The 20,810-nt window shown below is 36.4% G+C and overlaps 1 protein-coding gene across 1 annotated transcript; it reads right to left on the bottom strand.

The window, feature by feature from the left end:
• Nucleotides 1–4,671: 4,671 nt before the first annotated feature.
• LOC125500692 lies at nt 4,672–8,288 on the bottom strand. The gene is made up of 3 exons (XM_048654300.1): nt 8,170–8,288; nt 5,960–6,070; nt 4,672–5,417 (listed from the first exon to the last, which is right to left on the bottom strand). The coding sequence occupies exons 1-3, from the start codon at nt 8,286–8,288 to the stop codon at nt 5,081–5,083; spliced, it is 567 nt and encodes a 188-aa protein (XP_048510257.1). The 3' UTR covers nt 4,672–5,080.
• Nucleotides 8,289–20,810: the final 12,522 nt, after the last annotated feature.

Genomic DNA, 20,810 nt, shown 5'->3' with positions numbered 1-20,810 from the left:
CAATTAATTATTAGGGTTGTTTCATTTTTATTCCAATCTTCTCTAGAATTTCTATTCGTGTAGCAAAGTTCCATGTACTTGGCACAGTAATTGATTTGGATTCTTTTTTTTCTATTATTCATGCATTCTTCTAATTAATCATGAGATATATTTTGATGGTAGTTCCTGTTGAACATTTGATGTACTTGGCGAACTTTTTTGCACCGTAGGTGCCTTTTGTGGATTGATTTCTACTGGTATTGATATTTCGCGAATCGACGTGTAATCTTTGACGTGCGCGAGATTGTTGTCTATATTCTAAGTAGTCAGTACCAATCCTTTCAACTTGGTTTCCGAGACTAGCGCAATGATTGTTAATTACGTTGCTTTCGGTAGGTATATTACCTGTTACTACTCGTTCTACAAATTTGTTATTAACGTGTGAATTTGCAATATTACTTGGATCTTTAATTTGGCTTTCCGTGAGAGAAGTTTCCATTTTTAAACCTAGCTCTACAATTCGATGTTGATAAGTAAAAGATAGTTGATCATTGCATGTTGTTTTAGTTACGTTTTCAATTTGGTTTACGTTAGAATAGTCAATTGAATTGATTTCAGAATAGTCAATTGAATCGATTTGAGTATGTGTGTTCATTACTGTTTGTTTTGGAAAATTATTAACAAAGTTGATTTTTATGCGAATTCTTATATTTCGCGTAAACCATTATCATTGACTGATTTCTTGTTTCGGCATCATCGGTGATATTCACGTGAGCATACGTTAAATCGTACTGGTTTCCAGCTCTGTCTATTATTTTTTGAATGTTTCCAATAAGCATTTTCCACAGTGAATCGATGGATGTGAACATTATGAAACAAGCCCTTCCTGGACTCGCTTCTCTACCATCCAGTCCTCTGGAATGAGAATCAAATGACCAAAATTGATCATTAAACTTGCCAACTGCAACGGATATTCCATTACATGTTAGAATTCCAGAATTTGATTCACTAAACAAGCGATGTAAACCGTTTTTCAAATTAGGCATACCAATGTTGGTAGTGTCGTTGTGTATATGCCCAAAAATCACAACGTCAAATGTCAAATGACAATTTTTTGATAAAACTCTAATATCCGTCTTGAGGTCTGAAACTGCCAAGTAATTTACATAATCCTTATCCCGATGCACATTTTTACGGCTTGCCATACTGTCAATGTATAATTTGTCTCCACATGTCAATACACTATCAATTATATCATTGGTCCAAAGATTAGCTGGTTTTACAGCAGACATAGCGATTGAAACTGCAGCATTAGCAGTGCACTGCTTACCTCTGCTGTATGATGAAAATCGCTCGTTACCTTGGTGAAATGACCCATGTGTGATGATGATTATATTATGGTTGTAACTTACAGATTGATGTACGATGCTTTTAGACACCTTATTGGCATCCTTTCCGGTAGTTTTGATTGACAATTCTTTTTTACGGATATGGTATTCATGCTGCCACTGTGAACGAATTTTTTTAATATCTGCTTCTTCATTCAAGTTTCTCAAAATTTTTCGACGGCCCATTTTTTGTAGAAAATGAAGATTTTTACAGGCAGCTTTTACACGGGACCGAACCGCTGGAAATCTAGGGCAGATCAGCCAATATAATCTGGCAGCAATAACAGCTGTTAATAGATTAAAAATCTATTACAAATCTCAATTGTGAATTGATTAAATGGATTGGGTGAACGCCTTTGTATGGGCTTTCAAAGCTCAAACAACCTCAAATATTAGTCATAAAAACAAGTCATTGTTTTCGTCTTTGTCTTTAAAATCATCATCATTGTCTTTGTTAAATCATCATTATTATCCCAGTACTCTTTCAAATTCAAAATCAATCGAGAAAAATGGTGTGGTCACACACCAAATTCGGGGCAGATTTGCTAAGCTCAGATGTGGTGACACAACGAACTTATTTTGTTCTTGTGGCTTCAATGTTCGCACCTTGGAAGAAAAAAAATGGAACAGGTTCAATTCGCACACTTAAATAAGGAGTTTTAATAATAAGGCCACGGTTTTGAAACTATAGTGTAGAAAATAACAATTTTACTTACCACAAGATATAATAAACTTGACTCTTCGGTGGCAATGTACGTATTAATTTGGAATGTGTCTTTCAAACTGGTAGAGTCAGGGAAGGTATTGTGGTAATTCGGGTAACGGCGGAAGCTGAGGTATTCGAAGAGAGAAACAAGAAGAAATGCAGCCAAATTTAGTAACAACTTTTTCATTTCTGGGAGGCAAATTAAACTCACCATAAGTCGTCAAGCTTCGGAGGGATAAGAATTGCAGATCTGTCGTGTAAAGTATGGCGTATTTTGCACACTATAATCTTTTATTATGTAAAATATGTGAAATAATATTCTTCATATTCTTTTTATGATTTCTGTAAGCTGTCAAAGACACAAACAATTAAGCGATAAGAAAAACAAAGGTTTATCGCAGTATTCAAGTTTCTCACAGCCAACCAGCAAAAGAATCAAATGTCATCAATGTAGAGCGGCATAAATCACTTATTTCGCAATGAGTCGACACCTGTCCCTGCGTTCCACAAGTTGGGATTGATTTCTATTCAATTTTCCGATAAATAATGATAAAAAATGCGGGCTGGCTTTTACAGTAGAAGATAGAGCTATTTTTATTTTGAGAAACACATTAAGTTAAAGCTATTTATTAATTATAAAAATATTCGAAACTAATTTTAATTATAAAATGTTTGTGATAGTAGTTCACGATATTATCGTGATTCAGCCAAAACTAAAAATATTATTATTTTTGAAAAGTAGTGCACTCTCGAATTTCTTCTACTTTCGATACACGATTCAATGTAAGCATAGTGACCTTGGCTTCCAGTTTGTACGTAACGCATTACTTGATATTTTATCTGTATTGAACTCAATTTTACATAGCTGAAAATTTGAGTTACATTTTGCATTCGATTACGAATTTTCAGAAATAGAACATACGGTTGACCTACTGCATCAGGCTCAGTTTGAAAATGATGGTTTTCGTCATTTTCAGCTTCCATGTTCACAAGTTTATAATTTACAATTTCGAAATGGAATTTTTATTACGGATATATCGATGCTCACGCCGACGTGTATGTCATCATACATCGAATGCGATTTAATAATTTTGATTATAGTCGTTGCTATTATATTCATATTTATTATTTTTTCAAAAACCAAATGTTAAGTTTCGACAGAATTTATTAATCGCTCAAAGCAAAAAATTCAATATACAATCAGACAGACTTCAACAAATTGATACGGTTAACCTACTGCTACAGGCTCACCGTGGAAATGATATTTTTTTGACATTTTCAGCTTCCATGTTCTCAAATTGATCATTCATACACTCAAAATGTAATTTCTATTATTCACGCCGACGTGTGTGTCATTTTGTAAATCAAATGTGAATTGATAATCTTGGTTATCGTAAACATCATATTCATATTTATTCGCTTCGTTATGACCAACTTTCAAGTTTTAACGCAGCCAATCAGCAAACGAATAAAAACTCAGCTGCGTTCAACGGCACCAATCGGTACTCGCTCGTTTCGCTGCGCGAATTCAGAAACACGAGGCTCATCTCGTTTCATCTCGAACTGCGAGTTTCGATTGGTCATCAACTTTTTAAAATAGGATGAATGATGATGACTACACTGTTTATCAAACAAATGAGGGCATCTCTCGACCATCACGATTAAGCACCGATCGATTTCTTCAGTATCCATCGTAGAAATGATTAGAGCAAATTTATGGAAAAAGTTAAACAACAAGCGTCAACGTGTGCTAACATTTGACGTTTGTTCGTAATCTTTCAAAATATGTGATTCGCGGTGGAATCGGTTTGGGAGAGGGATGAGTGCATGATTAGCTGGACGTCTGCACGTTGACGCAGGAATTAAAATTCGGCTATTTTCGACGTCCCTATGCGTTGAACGTGTCATTGTGAACGCCACCATACAGAGACACATCTGAACTTCTTGCGTGAACGTGAACGCTGCGTCCCATTGACTAAAGCATGGTTTACAATGGACGCAGACGTTCACGTTTACGTGACGTAAGGAGTTGAGAATGTGTCCCCGTATGGTAGCGTTCACAATGAGGCGTTCAACGATACGCCGACGCAGAAAATAGTCGAATTTTAATTTCCGCGCGACGTGCAGACGTCCAGCCAATCATGCACTCATCCCCTCGCCAACCGATTCCGGCGCGAGTCCTCTGTTTCGAAAAATTGCGGAAATAATACGCGATATTAATACATTCTGTTAAATGTTATTACATGCTTTTTGAGACTTCTTTGTTTAACGATGGAAGCTGAAGAAATTGATCGGCACCTAATCGCGATGGTTGAGGGATGTCCTCATTTGTTTGATAAACAGTGTGCTGGATTGTGACGTTGCATTTGAGATTCAACGTCCCAGTAGCAACTGAAGCAGATAACGAAATTACGGCAGAAAGACGTCCGAAATACCGACAAAACCCTGGGAGAAATCAAAGTGACACTCATTAGGCAGGTTAACGTAGTTTTGATACGCTTTGTAATTTATGTTTGCATAACTCGGTAACTACGACTGAACGAAGACATCTTCATCGCATCCCGAAGACATCTCTACCGCACCACGAAGGCATTTCTACCACACCCGTGATTCTCTCAGTACTGCACCATGACTCCCTGCTATTTTTTATGCCACTGATATCTACCGCTATGGCGAACCTCACGGATGTGCAGCTCCGGATTGCTACGTTGCAAAGGCATCCGAGGGTAGCATCCCATATATGAGAGGGCTGTTGATTACACGGGTCAACATGAAATTTGACTTTGATTGCAAAGCATTAAATTTCGGTAGTTTAGGTCGTAATAAGACGGAAAAAAATATATGGCATGAAAAACTTTGCTTTTGTGCTTAGAAGACTGATTGAACGAAATTTTAAAAAATCTCGGATTTTAATTTTTGATTGAAAATAAAACTATTGAAATAAAAATGTTTATTATTTTTATTAAGTTTTACTATCAAATTAGCTTACAGAAAAGTGGAAAATAACTTAAAAGTGCACACTTTTACTTTTTCTTTTATGTTCATAGCTACTTTCTCTCAATAAACCCCAAATATAGTCGCCCATCATGTTTTCATTGTATTGGCCTTGATAGCGTTGTTCAAAATTCATGATGTCCTGATGGAAACGTTCTCCTTGCTCTTCGGAATAGGCTCCCATATTGTTTTTAAATTTATCCAAATGAGCATGCAGCATATGTACTTTTAATGACATCCTGCAGCCCATGGCCTTAAAATTTGTAAGCGTATCCTCAACCAACTTTTCGTAGTTTTCAGCTTTATTATTTCCTAAAAATCCAGAAACTACTGCTTTAAAACTGTTCCAACTTGCTTTTTGAGTACGATTCAGCAACGTTGGAAATTTAAAATCAATTAAAATTTATGAAAAAATTGAAAAATGAGTATTATTATTATAACTATCACAAAAGCAAACTTTATACCGAAAAAAGGTATTTTCTTTTCGTTTTTGTGCATAACTAACTGGAAAATAATAGTATAAACTTTAGGACAAAGAACGAAAATTTTTTTGTAGAGTCGTGTTATTTGTGGATCAAAACCAGATGGAGTGAAAAGATCCGCATACGACCCACTACCACTGGTTCTCGCTATATTGTTACGTCTTCGATGATAGGTCGATAGATAATTATCGTATCAATTTAACAACTCTAACTAAGGTAGATGTGGGTTTGTCAGCCACTACTAAGCGTAGTTGAAATAATTATTTAGGTACAAGTTCAGGTAAATTCAGTTTATTGCAAAGGTTAAATTTTGATCTTTGGTTATTTTTTATTAATGTAACTGGATAACAGATTTGATTTTATTTACTGAATTTAACTTTATGTTGTTTAGTACAGTGGTCTTGATTTACACTCGCACTCTTTGAATTTCTTTGATTGATTTCTTAACGGTTATTGGACTGAATGTATGATCCTGAGAATAACTGTTTTTATTCTGGGGAGATGTTTTACTCTTGAAAGTTCTGGATAGAAGAGATGGAATAGAATCTTAACTCAAAAAGGAAGGTTCGTATATTGGAAAAGAAGGGATAGTTTTAGTTTGGCGGGATGCTGGAGAGGGTGGTTTCATTGGCTGATAGTTCTTGGGTTTTTTAGGATTTGTTTAGAGTTTTCATGGTGCGAGTCGATTGGATAAGTGGTCCAAGCGACGAGGAATGAAGGGAGGTTCTAGGTTCTCAGGGGAAATAGTTGTCCTTATTTTCAATATAACGAGATTTTTCGTTTCAAGAAATTCTCCGAGTTTAAGTTTACATAAATGATATTTATGTTAATCAAGACTATGAGTTTGATAAAAGAATTGGAAAAAATTATGTCTACCATAGATAGTTTTTTCTAATTACATATTTCATATGAATGAAGGAGATGGATTGACTGTAGGTAAAGTGGATTTTTCTAAGATAATGAAAAACAGAAGATATGAATATAAACTAGTAGTAACCGTATGTCGATAAGTAAAGGTTTCTAGGGGTTGCTGGTGAGGATGTAACACCTCCCCCCTTAGAATTCGAGCGTCCTCGCTTGAAGTAAAGCGGGAGCTGTCGTACCGACATGAATATTCTAAAACTAGCGTATGGATACTTGGGCTTAAAATATAACTTATGATTAACGAGAATAATATGAATATTGAGTTTCAATTACATGATTATAGACTAATGGATAATGTTCTAATTTTGATTACATAATTATAGGTTAATGTATAGTATTCTAGGCTTGATTACATGATTCGATATAGTGTGGTATAATAATTTTGATACGAATATAATTTTGAAGAATAGTTAACGATTACATTGTTGAGGTAAGTGTGTATACGTATGAATTCATAGTAATTACTTAATCAATTATGGTAAGTATTAACTAATTGTAAAATTATTGTAGTGTAAAAGTTATTATTTAAACACATTATGAAATGTAAGTGTCTCGATTATTAGCTATTGTTAGTATATAAATGTAAATCAAAATTGAATATTTTTTTTCATGATCTTCATAGTTCTGTCCGTAGTTAGCAATTCGAGTTTTGCATATGTAAGATTTTCTCTTATTTTTTTTGAATAAGTTTATTCTTGAATTTCATGCTGGAGTTATACTGGATATTCGTGGGCGTAGATTTAGTTTATAAGGTGGGTACAAGGTTCAAAGGAAAAGGAGTAGTTCTTATGGGTATTTGGTCAGTCAGGTATAAGTTCAGGTATGGTTATTGTGAGACTGGTCATTGCATTTGCGTTTTTTTTTTTAAATAAATAAAAAAAAATTTAAAGTGTGAGTGGTCAGTTTGTGTTGATGGGAGTGGTTTCTTTTTTTTAAATTCTGCGTGGTCAGAGTTTATAAAAGCACGCGTTAAGGCGCGATATCGGCTAATACGATCATCTCTTTGTACCGCTGTGGTAGCTAGTAATTATAAAGCGAAGAAACAAAATTAAAAAAGAAAATGCATCCGACTTTTAAGAAAACTAATTTGCTAATCCCGGTGTCGTGGGGGTGTCGAGTAAGTGTTTATCGAGTTGTTTATTGAGTGATGTGAATCAGTGTTTGAATTGTTTCTGCGATTTAAGCTGGAATTATTTGTTATAGATCCGTCTTTTAAACCTAAAGGAGCACGGCCCCTGTATTTCTATTGCGAGGGCGAAGGCTGTGCGTCACGAGCGGCGAATGATCCGCGTTCACCGAAGCGGTGTTGAGGATGAGTTCGAAAGCGAAATCGGTGATCATCGGCCTTCGACTTGTTCGGTATAAGGTGGTTACACGCGGGACAATGGGGAAAAGATCATCCCGTCAACGATTGGGTCCACCCCGCTTGGAAGCAGGAAGGAGGGATTTTAAGTTTTATGAACGAATGTAATTTAATAAACATTTTATTCATTTAAGATTTTTGTTAAATTTCAAGTTTAATACATACGCTTATAAATTGATTGTTTCAAGATTTATATTTGTAGTTTAATTCCAATGATCTTATTTTAGACATTTTATTAAGGTATTAGTTCTTTACATGAAACGACGCTGCTGAGCTGCTGAATTAATTGTTGTTGTGTCTTGTGTTTGAGTTGTGGTTTGGCTTTCCGATTACTGGTTATTCTGCGAGTTGACTTGAATCATTTCAATATTTGTTTGATTTGCCCGAGGGTTGTTGGAATTGTCGTTTTCGTTTTCTGGGTTTTCTACATTAGTTTGAGGCTTTTGATTCATCCTAGTACGAGCTGAGCGATTATTATTAAGATGTAGAAGCAAGTTGGTTACAGAATCCCATAATGCTCCGAGAAGCCATAAGCTCCACCCGTAAATAGTGTGAAGGGCGTAGCCGCGAACAAGAGTATCTATTGCGAATTTTATGGCTCTGAAAGTTACCCATGCACCGACTAACGTAACACTAAAGGTACCGACTGTATAGAAAAAACTGTAAATTCGTCCCCAAGCTTTTTCAATGGTGCGCTTAATTGCATTTTCGTCTATTAAATTGTTAACTGATATTCCTTAATTTAGGGATTCTTGTCCCGTAGCCTCTCTTGTGATAGTGTGTAATACTGCTGGTTTTTCGACCGGGAACATGATACTGTTGCGCAATTTATCTAGATCTTCAATTGAATAGATTCCACCAGATGCAAGGTTAGAGGGGTTTTCATATTTCCACGAGCTTTTAGTTTGTGCCGAGATTTCCTCTGGTGCTATAGCGGTGGCTAATTGCGGCAGGGCTTGATACCAAGCATTATTAATATTATACATAGGAGCAAGAAAAGAGTTACAGTCGATTTGATTTCCAGTTTTTACGAGAATGTGCGTTCTATGTAACATGAATAAACTTTCATTGCCTCTGAAGATTGGTCATTCTTGAAAACATGCTTCGGTTTTACGGGTTTTTACCTCAACAGGTACACATTTAGCTATCCTGACGACTTCTCCCGAGATGTGTGCTATATATCCGGGTTTTTTCATAAAGTGGTAAGCGAATTCGGCTGGAGCTAGAGGAGCTAGAGCTAGAGAATTGTGCAAGACTCTGTTTTCTAATTTGCATTCTTGCATAATTACGTCGTTGTATAGGGATATTATTTGATTACGAAGGTGGCGTTCGAGGTAAACGAATTTTGAATTTATATAGGTGAACATGTCCATATTAGTTACTGCGATTCCTGTTTTACGTGCGAAAAAATCTCCATCCTCTCTATCCAGGATAAAGAGTCGTGGATGTTCTGTTTTAATGAGTTTATAACCACAGACTGGAAGGTAGCCCCTAACGGAAAGTGCGAAAGTTATTTCATCAGAGGTTAAGGAATAGATTTCTTCGCCATATTTATGAATTGAGTTGTCTTTAATTTTTTGGGCCTTCCCTTCGTACAGCACTGTGAATCTATGAAATTTGCATTGATCGATCGGGATTAAATTCCAAAAGGTATTACCACCTTCGAGATCCATACAATCTCCCGCGGAATAGGTGCATCGAACACCGGAACGAAGGATTATTTCGTTTTTCTCTAGGTTAACTGTTGCTAGATATTCTTGGATCGTAAAAAATATTTGGCCTTGAACCACTACGTTGTCCCAAGAGCCGTAGTGATCTGAGAATCGTTCACCTTTACATGTTCCATCACTATCTACGCTTCCTGCTAACTTAATTGTTCTAGAAGAGGTTGTATTCTGTGGTATATTGTAGAACACACTATTATCATAGATGTTTATTATATGTTGTATAGGATCTGGTGTTAATTATTTTGTTACATTCTTCGTGTGAAATTTCTATTATATATTCAATGTCCCCGTTAGATACCATTGAGATATGCGAATGCATACCGCAATGATATACAGATCTGTGTATCTCGATTTTACATTGTACTATTTTTACATGGGAAAAATCTGCGGTCTGTAATAGTTGAATTTTTGTAGTGTTAGTTATCGGTTTAGAAATTGGAATATCGCATTCTTTGATATTAAGCAGGGACAAGGTTGTAATATTCATAGATGGGGCGCAGCAGTCGTAGGCTATTAAACTATCACCTATCCGAAGAGTAAGAATTAAAAGTCCCATGAGGGTTGACCTGATGTTGGACGTGTCCATTCTTTCGGTCCTGGAAAGAAATGTACGCTGATGTGAGGGAATGTTCGTATGAGCGAAAGGATTAGTAAGTTATTTTAGCTCGATCGCAATGTATTATTTTTCTTTTGTTTTTATTTAATTCGATTTCTATGTCGTTTTTGTCTGGAAAAATTTCTGTAATTTTATACGGACCTTTGTAATTATCGTCCAATTTTCCGGTCCTTTGATTTTTGAATCAATATATTTCTTGTCCAATTTTGAAATTCACGGGATTAATTTTCTTGTCATAATACTGTTTGGATTTTAATTTTGCTTTTTCTAAATTTTCGCGAGCTGTGTTTCTGGATTCGATTAGTTTAAGTGTGAGATTTTTAACATGATCGTCATAGGTAAGCACTTCGTCTATGTATGGAAATTCTGAAGGTAAACGTGCATCACGTCCGTAGACTAATTGATATGGGCTATATTTTGTACCTTCGTGTATGCTTGTATTATATGCGAATGTAGCGTGTGGGAGCCATTCATCCCAGTTCTTTTTATTTGTATAATGCTTTAGATAATCAGATAGAACTTGGTGACTTCTCTCTAAGGAGCCGTTCGATTGCGGATGAAATGCTGTCGTTTTTATTTGATTGATTTTGAAGGCTTTAGCTAATCTTTTCATTACTTGACCAATAAATGCTGCTCCTTGATCTGTTAGAATTAATTTTGGGCATCCGTAATTGCATATAAAATTTACTACTAAGGCTTCTGCTATATTGTCTGCTGTTGCGTTGACTAATGGTATTGCTGAACAAAATTTTGAGTGGTCGTCTTGCATCGTAAGGATATACTTATAACCCTTATCAGAAGGTGTATTAATAGGTCCTACGATATCGAGTGCTAATTTAGCAAAAACGTTTGCAGAAGTGTCTGTAATGACCATTGGTTGTTTTGTTTTAATTCATACTAATTTCTTTTTCTGACAGCTTATACATTTTCTGACAAAATCTTCCACCTGTTTTTTAATATTGTCCCAAAAATATTTCTGTCTAATTCTATTGTAAGTTTTAGTAACGCCTTTGTGGCCTGCGATTGGTGATTCATGGTTTTCCTGAATTATTTTTTGTCTTTGCTCTACCAGGGGTATGATTATTTTGTCCTTACAGATTGTTATTTGAATATGGGTTTTTTCGAACGTTTCGCGGATTATATTTTTAATTCGTATCCAGGCTGTATCGTTTAGGTTGCTTCTGCCTCGTGATATTCTTGCGCTTTTTATTTTCATGTTTTCCATCGTTGATTTTAGATTATTGAATGCTTTATAGAAGTTTATTTCTTTCGGGGAATCTTGATCATTTTCTTGCGTTACAAGAGCGAATACCGTTTTTTTAGAAGTACCTGTTATAATTACTTGACCTATTTTATATTTATTTAACGGAGTAATTTTATTCAGGAGTCCAATTTCTAATAAACGTTTTCCTATTTCGCTTGATACTGTACCATCTGCAGAAATAAAGCAAATGTAGTTATCTTTTTTCATCTCTAGGTTATCCCGTGTTTCTATCAAGTTACTGAAATTTTCCGTTATACCGGGTATTGAAGGTCGTATACTAGTGTTTGGAATATTACGCAATGGTGTATTTGTTATGTTGGCATTTATTAATTGGTCTAAATTTTCGGATTGATTCTTCGAAATATCAGTTTGAATTAAATTATTTTGATCTATATTGTCCTTATCCTCGTTCATGTCGTCTTGTAGTTCTTCATTTTCTAAATTATTCTGATCTGTGTTATCTTTATTTTTACTATTATCTTCTTGTAGTTCCTCAATTTCTTCAAGAATCGCCGATATTTCAGGGATTTGAATATTCTGTCTTTGATCAGAAGTTTTATTTTGTTGACCTTGTTTTTTACTTATAGCAGTCTTTTTAGGTTCTTTCGATTTTTCTTTACGCTCTGTGTGGTTATTTTCACTGCAACTGCACATTTAGTCGGCTTACGTTGTCCTGTAGAGCGTCGAATTTCGAAGGGACGGTTGGTCATATATTCAGGCATCTGCTTTTTGTAAACTTGAACATTTGGTCTGGCTTTGGAAACCTCTTGAGCTTTCCTGGTTTTGTTTATAGTATCCGGTCTGTTTTGAATGATTATATTACTCGAGGGTTTCAATATTTTTTCGTCATCCGAGTCGCTATTGTCCGTAGGAATTTCTTCTATTTCCATAGCTTCTTGTTCTAAATGCTCGTCCATGGTTATTTCGTTTGTGATATTAAATTGGTTTTCGTAAGAATGAGTTGGTTCTTCAACTGCATGAACTTGTGCTGTAACTTCCATAGTTTGTGGACCATTTTTTCCTTCTTCAGAAGAAAATATTGCGTTACCCTGAACAACGTTATGATTCGGTGGTTCATAATTTAAATTAATCGGTTGAATCAAACTTCTGTCAATTTTTGGTTTGGTTCTCGATTTTGGAGACGGAGTGAATTCGGCTGATTTATATGAACGTTTGTTTAATAATTGTCTTGCTAATATTCGTTGAAAATTGTTTGTTGTACTTGAAGATTTATTAGTTTGAATATTCGAAGGACTTTGAGTGGTATCGGTTGCTTGGGATACAGGGGGTATGTTAGTCTGTGTCGTAGAGGGTTTATAGGGTTGGGGGCTGGAGTCATGGGAGGGGCTAGGAGGTTGAGCACTTAGGACTCGAGGGGGTGCGAAGGAGTCTTGGTTTGGGGTAAGGGAGGAAATAAGGGAGTGGTTAGGGTCTGAAGTATTAGTTGGAAAATCTTTTTTCTTTATGCTTACGTTCATAAGATTTTCTGAAATATCATGAGTTATACTATTATCAGATTCTTGATTATCAGAATGTGAGGATTGAACATCGGAATAGTCCGGGAGAATCGAGGATTCATTTTGTTTAACTTTTTCACTCAGACTTTCATTAGATGAAGATTGAGAATCGATATATTCAAAGATGATCGAAGATTCATTTTGAATGGATCTATGATTTTGAGTATGATCTGGACTACTAAAATTTTCAAATAATCTAATGTTTTGAACTAGGTTTGGATTTTCATCTTGAGTTTGGATTTCTCGCTTACTAGGAGAATTTTCATTGAGGTTGGTTTTAGTAGTAGATAGTTTAATATGGTTTCTAGGATTTAGAGTTTCTTCTTCCGAAGATGATTCCTTGATTTTGAATGGAGTAAAGCGTCTTGTGTCAGATTTTCGCTTCATGGCCGCTTTACTTTTTTTCCTACGAGAGTATTCTGGAGTGTTTGAGTTCGCATGGGACCTCTTGAGTGCAGGCTGACCGTCTGTAAATTCCATGGAAGTGTTTACAGCAGGAGCCTGGTTTATGTTAGTTTCGACGACCAAGTCTAAACGCGGTCCTCCAGGGTTTTCTTCATCTATAGACTTGGTTGTTTCACCAATTTTACGACTTCCACGTGCAGAGCCAGGGAAATCCTCGATGTTTGAATCTGAAGTGCTCATAAGAGGCATATCTTTATGACTTTCACGTGCAGGGCTTGGAAAAGTTTCTTTGTTTGATTCTGTCTTCATACTGGAATATTTATTTTTCAATTTTTGGTTCTTCTCTTCATCCGAAGAATTTGTTTCACTCGTACAACCGTTGTAAAATAGTCCGTATATCGGAATCAGACGATGATCTTAATCTGGCAACGCCTGGGTTGGGTTGATGGTTAAAGTCTTGGGATTTTCGCCATTTGAATTTTATAGGATATATTTCTCTATATTCAGCATTAACGGGATTCCGCGATAAAGCATCAGCATTCGTATTTATTTTACCGGCTTTATATTGAATTTTATAGTCGAATTCTTTTAGACGTTCTCTCCATCTCATTACACGCGACGTTGGATCATTCATTGAATTTACCCATACTAGCGGTCTGTGATCGGTGATTAACGTAAATTGTCTACCATAGAGATACGGTCTAAAAGTTTTTAATGCAAAAACCGTTGCTGCCATTTCCTTTTCGGTGGTTGAGTAGTTTCTTTCATGTTTGTCCAAAACGCGTGAAGCATAAGAAATAGGTAGGTCTTCGCCAATCTTACCTTGCGCAAAAATAGCTCCGACTGCATATCCCGATGCGTCTGTTGTAACAACGAAAGGTTTTGAAAAATCTGGGTATTGCAATATTGGTGGATTGCATAATTTATTACGTAAAGTTTCGAAGGCTAATTGAGTTTCTGAATTCCATTCAAATTTTTTATTTTTGCTTGTTAAATCCGATAACGGCTTGGCAATTTTTGCAAAATCTTTAATAAATCTGCGGTAATAACCTGCGAGTCCTAGAAATTGTTTGACGTTTTTCGGAGTTTTGGGTGTAGGAAATTTTTGTACGGCTTCTAATTTTTTCGTGTCTGGTTTAACACCATCTGATGAAATTATACGACCAAGGTATTTTACTTCTGTTCTCAGAAATTCGCATTTATCCGGTTGCAAAGTTAAATTAGCTTTACGTAATCGATCAGCAAGTTTTCTAAATTTAATCGAATGTTCTTCAAGTGATCGCGCATAGATCACGATATCGTCTAAGTACACGAATAAATCGTTTCCCTGTAAACCTAATAAAACCAAATCCACAAGTCTTTGAAACGTAGCTGGAGCGTTTTTCAAACCAAAAGGCATTCTATTAAATTCATAGTGGCCATGAGGGGTAGTAAAGGCTGTTTTGTGTTTGTGTTCTGGATCCATTTTGATTTGATGGAATCCCGAGGCTAGGTCAAATATTGAGAAATATTTGGCTCCGCCTAGTTGGTCGAGAATATCTGAGATTAAGGGCAATGGATACGCGTCTCCTATGGTCTTTTCATTTAATTTTCTGTAATCTATAACTAATCGCCATCTTTTATTACCTTTTGAGTCTTTTTTTTTGGGAACTATACATAACGGAGAGTTATATGGTGACTTAGATGGTTCTATGATATTCATTTTCAATAGATCCGAAATTTGTTTTTCTAATTCTGGTTTTTGAAAAGGTGGATGTCTATATTGTCTAGTATTTATGGGAATACTATCTGTAGTATTAATCTGATGCATGCAAGTATCTGTAGCACGAAGTGATTCTCCTGGAATATGGAAAAGGTCAGAGTAATCTTCAATTAAGTCGATAAACGATTTACGCTCTTCCGAGTTTAAGTGATCGATTCGCAACAAGTTAATAATCTCATTAGCACGGTTTCCTCGCGTCCGAGTAATTTTGTGCTCTGTGATTTTATTTGTTACTGAATTTTCGTCCTCGTCTACGCTTATATCAAAAGGATATAATGGAATTACGGGGATGTCCACTTCAACCTCGTGTTCCAGGGTATTTATCGCGTATAAATAAGCTATACCATTGTTATTTGTTACAATGGCTTCACCAGCAAAAATACCTTTGTGAAGATTTAATTGAGGTACATAACCATTTTCAACATTTGGGATTCCTACTCGAACGAACATGATAGTCTTTCGTCTGGCCGGGAGCAGAATACTTTCTTTATCCGAGAAAGGAATTTCAACATCATCGATGGTAATGGTATTCGATTTATAATCTATTTTTCCGTTGTGATTTTGCATAAATTCGGATCCAATGATTCCAGCAGAGATATCTATGATTCCAGTATAATCTAGTAGAAAGTTTTGCGGTACAACATTAAATTCTCCGAGAACATTATTTATTTCAATTAGAATTTTTCCTAGAGTCATTGGTTTATCAAATTCAGATATTCCATTTAATTCGTATACGGTTGAGGGATCGATTAATCCCGGATTTTTCAATTTGTTGATTCTTATTAAATTCAATTGGGATCCTGTGTCTATTAAAAATTTGTTATTTAACGAGTTCAAATCTATTGATTTTATTATTATGGAGGGTGATCTATGATGAGGCGATATTGAACCGAGTTTACATTCTGCGGTTTGAATGTTATATTCTTTTGTTTTATTTTTTATTGCGCTGAGGTTGGTGGTGTTGCTTGACGCTGGGGTTGGGAGTTCCCCGTCGCTGCGTCGGAACGAAGGGGAGTTTGTTCGTTTCCCGCCTGGTCGGCAGGGTTATTACCTGTTTGCGTTTGGCTTGTTTCGCGTTTGGCGTTTGGCGTTATTGTATGCTCTTTTTCTACAGTCTCGGATTATGTGACCCTTTTTTTTGCAGTAATTACATTCGAGATTCGCGTGTGGATTTTCCGTTCGAGTTTGGATAGGATTAGAGTTGGAATTTCGATTAGAGTTTTTATTACGGTAACGGCAATCATTTATAACGTGATTAGTCCGTTTGCAATAATTACAAAATTTGCTGTTATTTTGGGTTCGAGAGTTGGAATTTGAATTATTTGGATTGTTATAGTTATTAGAGTTATTGGGTTGATTATTTTGATTGTTATTACGCGGTTCAAATTTTTTTTGATTAGTTTCAATCGGAAGACATTCTTTTTTGGCAAGTTCTTGAAATGTGAATAATTTCGCTATATTCTTCATTTCCTGGTGATGCTTTTCAATTCTCATTGCTTCTGCGACCACATCAGGGAGTGAATTATACGGGCCTTCGCGTAAAAATAATGCATATCTTGGAAAAATTCCCGATACAAAGGATTGGATAGCAGCTTCTGTGGCTGCTATTTTTCTAGCTTCTACATTTTGACCACCTGCAAGCTCGATTTCTAAGACTGTTAATTGTAAATGTTTCCCGATTCTGTAATTAAAATCAATAATTCTTTCTGCTGGTCTTTGCTCAAAGTCATTGAATTCCCTAAGCCATACAGAAATTTGTTTCGTCTGTCTGAAGTGAAGATTGAGTAAACTAACGAGATCGTCAATAGTTTGTAAGTGTCCATCGCTAACGCGTTTTAATGATTCTCCTTTGCATTTCGAACATAGCATTCTAACTATAAATCTTTCTCCACAATTAGGTATGAATTCTTTGGCATCTTCGCAATCTTTAATAAAAGCTTGAATTGAGTAACCTTCGGAAGTACCGTCAAAATCTGGTATCGTTTTGAAAAAATCTTTGTAATCAAATCTCTTATTATTAATGTTAGTATCGTTAAGACCTAATGATGTGTTTGATGATTGTGATTGTCCAGGATTAGATTGAGACTGAGTCTGATTGACTCTGGAAATTTCCATGCTGCTTACGTCGTCGTTAGGCATTATTGTCGTAATTTTGTTTGACTCACTTTACGCAGACTGGTATGACGATTGCAGATGTGTTGAAAGAGCTTGTTTATCTGTGTGCGTTGCGGTAGGCAGAAGTGTTGAGCACTGTCCTCTGAGCGATGCGATGTCCGTTGAGCGGCGATGGATCAGGTTCAGGATCGATGAAATCAAGTAGTTTTTTTTGTCGATGATCTTGTTGAACGTCTTCTTCTCTTTTACGTGGAATATGGGGATGATCAGTCACGAAGATTCAGTATTTCTTTTATTTATCAGTGTTAATAATTTTCAGTGCAGAAATTTTTGTTCTTCGAAGAGTTAATTCCGTCAATCCTGGTATCTTGATGTTTCTCAATTAATTATTTCCGGCTGACGATTCCAAATCCGCTGCCACCAAATTTATTACTAGGTAGAGCTGTTACGTCTTCGATGATAGGTCGATAGATAATTATCGTATCAATTTAACAACTCTAACTAAGGTAGATGTGGGTTTGTCAGCCACTACTAAGCGTAGTTGAAATAATTATTTAGGTACAAGTTCAGGTAAATTCAGTTTATTGCAAAGGTTAAATTTTGATCTTTGGTTATTTTTTATTATTGTAACTGGATAACAGATTTGATTTTATTTACTGAATTTAACTTTATGTTGTTTAGTACAGTGGTCTTGATTTACACTCGCACTCTTTGAATTTCTTTGATTGATTTCTTAACGGTTATTGGACTGAATGTATGATCCTGAGAATAACTGTTTTTATTCTGGGGAGATGTTTTACTCTTGAAAGTTCTGGATAGAAGAGATGGAATAGAATCTTAACTCAAAAAGGAAGGTTCGTATATTGGAAAAGAAGGGATAGTTTTAGTTTGGCGGGATGCTGGAGAGGGTGGTTTCATTGGCTGATAGTTCTTGGGTTTTTCAGGATTTGTTTAGAGTTTTCATGGTGCGAGTCGATTGGATAAGTGGTCCAAGCGACGAGCAATGAAGGGAGGTTCTAGGTTCTCAGGGGAAATAGTTGTCCTTATTTTCAATATAACGAGATTTTTCGTTTCAAGAAATTCTCCGAGTTTAAGTTTACATAAATGATATTTATGTTAATCAAGACCATGAGTTTGATAAAAGAATTGGAAAAAATTATGTCTACCATGGATAGTTTTTTCTAATTACATATTTCATATGAATGAAGGAGATGGATTGACTGTAGGTAAAGTGGATTTTTCTAAGATAATGAAAAACAGAAGATATGAATATAAACTAGTAGTAACCGTATGTCGATAAGTAAAGGTTTCTAGGGGTTGCTGGTGAGGATGTAACAATATCGCAAGCTGACTGATTCTCGAAGCAGCGTGGGAAATAGGGCTACTCGCTACGGCAACAGGGTCCCGCTGCGGTCGAATCCCGAAGGAAGAAATGAAGTTTTCTCGAGGTAAAAATCAGCTACACCACCTAGTGTTCTCGTCTCCGGTTCCGACGTCATATTGGCCCTCAGAAAGGCCTATGATAGTATCGCATCCCAAAGGGAAGTAACCGTCGTGTCGATGGGTGAGTATAGCACCCCACGACGTCTGGAGGAGGAACAGGATGAGCGCAACATTCTCAGGTCTCCCCGTGCCACAGCTGATTGCTGGTTTCTGGTGAACCTTCCACCTGTGGTGTTTTTCTAGCTAGGGCCGGAAGGTCGAGAGGCTACCGCACCAGGGAGAAGCCCAAATAACGCACCTACACCGCATGACATACGCAGCAAGTTCTCGCCTGCAAATTCTACAATTACCGTACTGAGTTCCACATTTGCTGCACGAGAGGAAAAGAGAGCAGCATAGTGCATACGTCTCGCTACTCTCCGTCAACACCTAAGTTCCCGACGACTGACGAGGCGCCCCGAATCTTACAGCAAAAATCACGTGTGATGGATGACCAATGGTATTGCCTAATTGTTCTCCCCCACCATACCAGAGGACAAGGAAGAGAAGAACCACCGTCTACGAGGATCAAGATCAAGATCGATTCCTTCTTCTGTGTTCAGCTACAATTAACGTCGGACCATAGATATATTGAACTAGATCGGACAAGTTGCGAAAAGTGAGAGTCATAGGGTATTAAGTCGCAAAATAAGAGTGCCAGCCCAGAGCGCCCTCTGCGTTTCATGGTAAAACAGACCCTTCATCGACCTCTGAGAGATTATCGGTCAACCGCACGAACGATCTGTAGATCCAATCTTCAAATTCATCCTTATAGACGGTGACGCGCGACAAATATAACACGCTCGTCCGGACTATCGGTATTACGGTGCAGCAGATGAGCTTCTCTCATCACTAGGATGATTTCAGTGCAAATGGAAATGTGAAATTTGTTCACATTTGAATACAAAAATCTGAAATACAATATTTTCTGTAAGGAGAATTATTCTTGTTCGGTTGAAAAAAATTTCAGTATAGTTCGCAATATTACGGCTTTGGAAAAAAGTAGTATTTCATGTTCGCTAACACAAACTATCGGTCGAAAAAAAAAAAAAAAAACTGAATATAACTGTTATTCTTGTTGGGGCTTGCGAGTAGGAGTTTGTTCGTTGTTCAGCTTTTTGTGAACTTGTTAATATGTCACGATGGAAAGATTTTCGAGTACAGAAAAAATTTAGAAAAACAAAACCAAAATCAAAATCCAAAGATGCCGAGGAAAGGAGAATTAATTGAAAATCAATTGGGAAATAATGATTTCTAAGTGAGAAGAAAACTTGTAACAAGTTTTTCAAAGAAATTAGATTGTTCAATTAATTTTCACTGGAACTTAATTCTATCATTAACGTGTTGTCATTTTCTTCGATTCATTTTCTTTAGTTAGTTTATTTTCTACCGACCGACTTAGGGTCGTTTGCATTTGTATCCAAACGAACCTAAGTCGAAATTTCTTATGTCCAAACGAACCCTGGGCAAATTTTCTCCGTAGAAACGGATTCTGTCTAAACGATTTCTGTCCAAACTAACCTCACTCACACCAGTAACCAGGCTTTAGCTCGCCGCGCATCAAAGCGACAACACTCGCTTCCCAGCAAATTATCACTTTTGCACCTCGCTCTTTTTTCGTCCTTCTAGTCCTATAGTCTAGTCAACAAGTGCCTTTTGGTCAAATTTGAGTTAGCCTTCGCCGAATTCAATGTAAAGGTGATTTTTGGATCCAGAATGAGCTCGAGAAACTTCAGAAATCGCATGACAACGCGGTTGAAAAAATTACAAAAGTAATAAACAATTTAATGGAAAAAAGTAGGGTTCGGTTTTTTGCGGATATCTCGAAAACTATTGCGGCTATCTGAAATTTGATCTGAAAAAAATTCAAAAGGGGAAGAAAACACACTAAAAAAAAGTCCAACCTCCCTGAACTGCACCACGAATATTTATGATTTTAATTGAGCTATGAAAAAATGACCGATGACGCCTGATTCGGCTCCCACGCGCGATGCTCGTTTGGGAGACATGAGCAAAAAAAAAATTTATTCAACAGTTTATATATGAATATTGAGGGATAAAAAAATTTAGGTACTTGCTGGACACT

Source organism: Athalia rosae, chromosome 4, assembly GCF_917208135.1.
Source record: "Athalia rosae chromosome 4, iyAthRosa1.1, whole genome shotgun sequence".
Taxonomy (NCBI): domain Eukaryota; kingdom Metazoa; phylum Arthropoda; class Insecta; order Hymenoptera; family Athaliidae; genus Athalia; species Athalia rosae.
This window is presented reverse-complemented; position numbering and strand designations above follow the sequence as displayed.

Excerpts from the sequence above, each read along its gene's own strand:
- LOC125500692 (XM_048654300.1), bottom strand. The coding sequence starts at position 8,288 with ATGAATCAAAAGCCTCAAACTAATGTAGAAAACCCAGAAAACGAAAAC. Across the intron at positions 6,071-8,169 it reads GTCAACTCGCAGAATAACCA|AACTTTCAAGAGTAAAACAT; the intron begins GTAATCGGAAAG and ends TCTTCTATCCAG. Across the intron at positions 5,418-5,959 it reads GAAATTCAAAGAGTGCGAGT|TTGGAACAGTTTTAAAGCAG; the intron begins GTAAATCAAGAC and ends TCAAAAAGCAAG.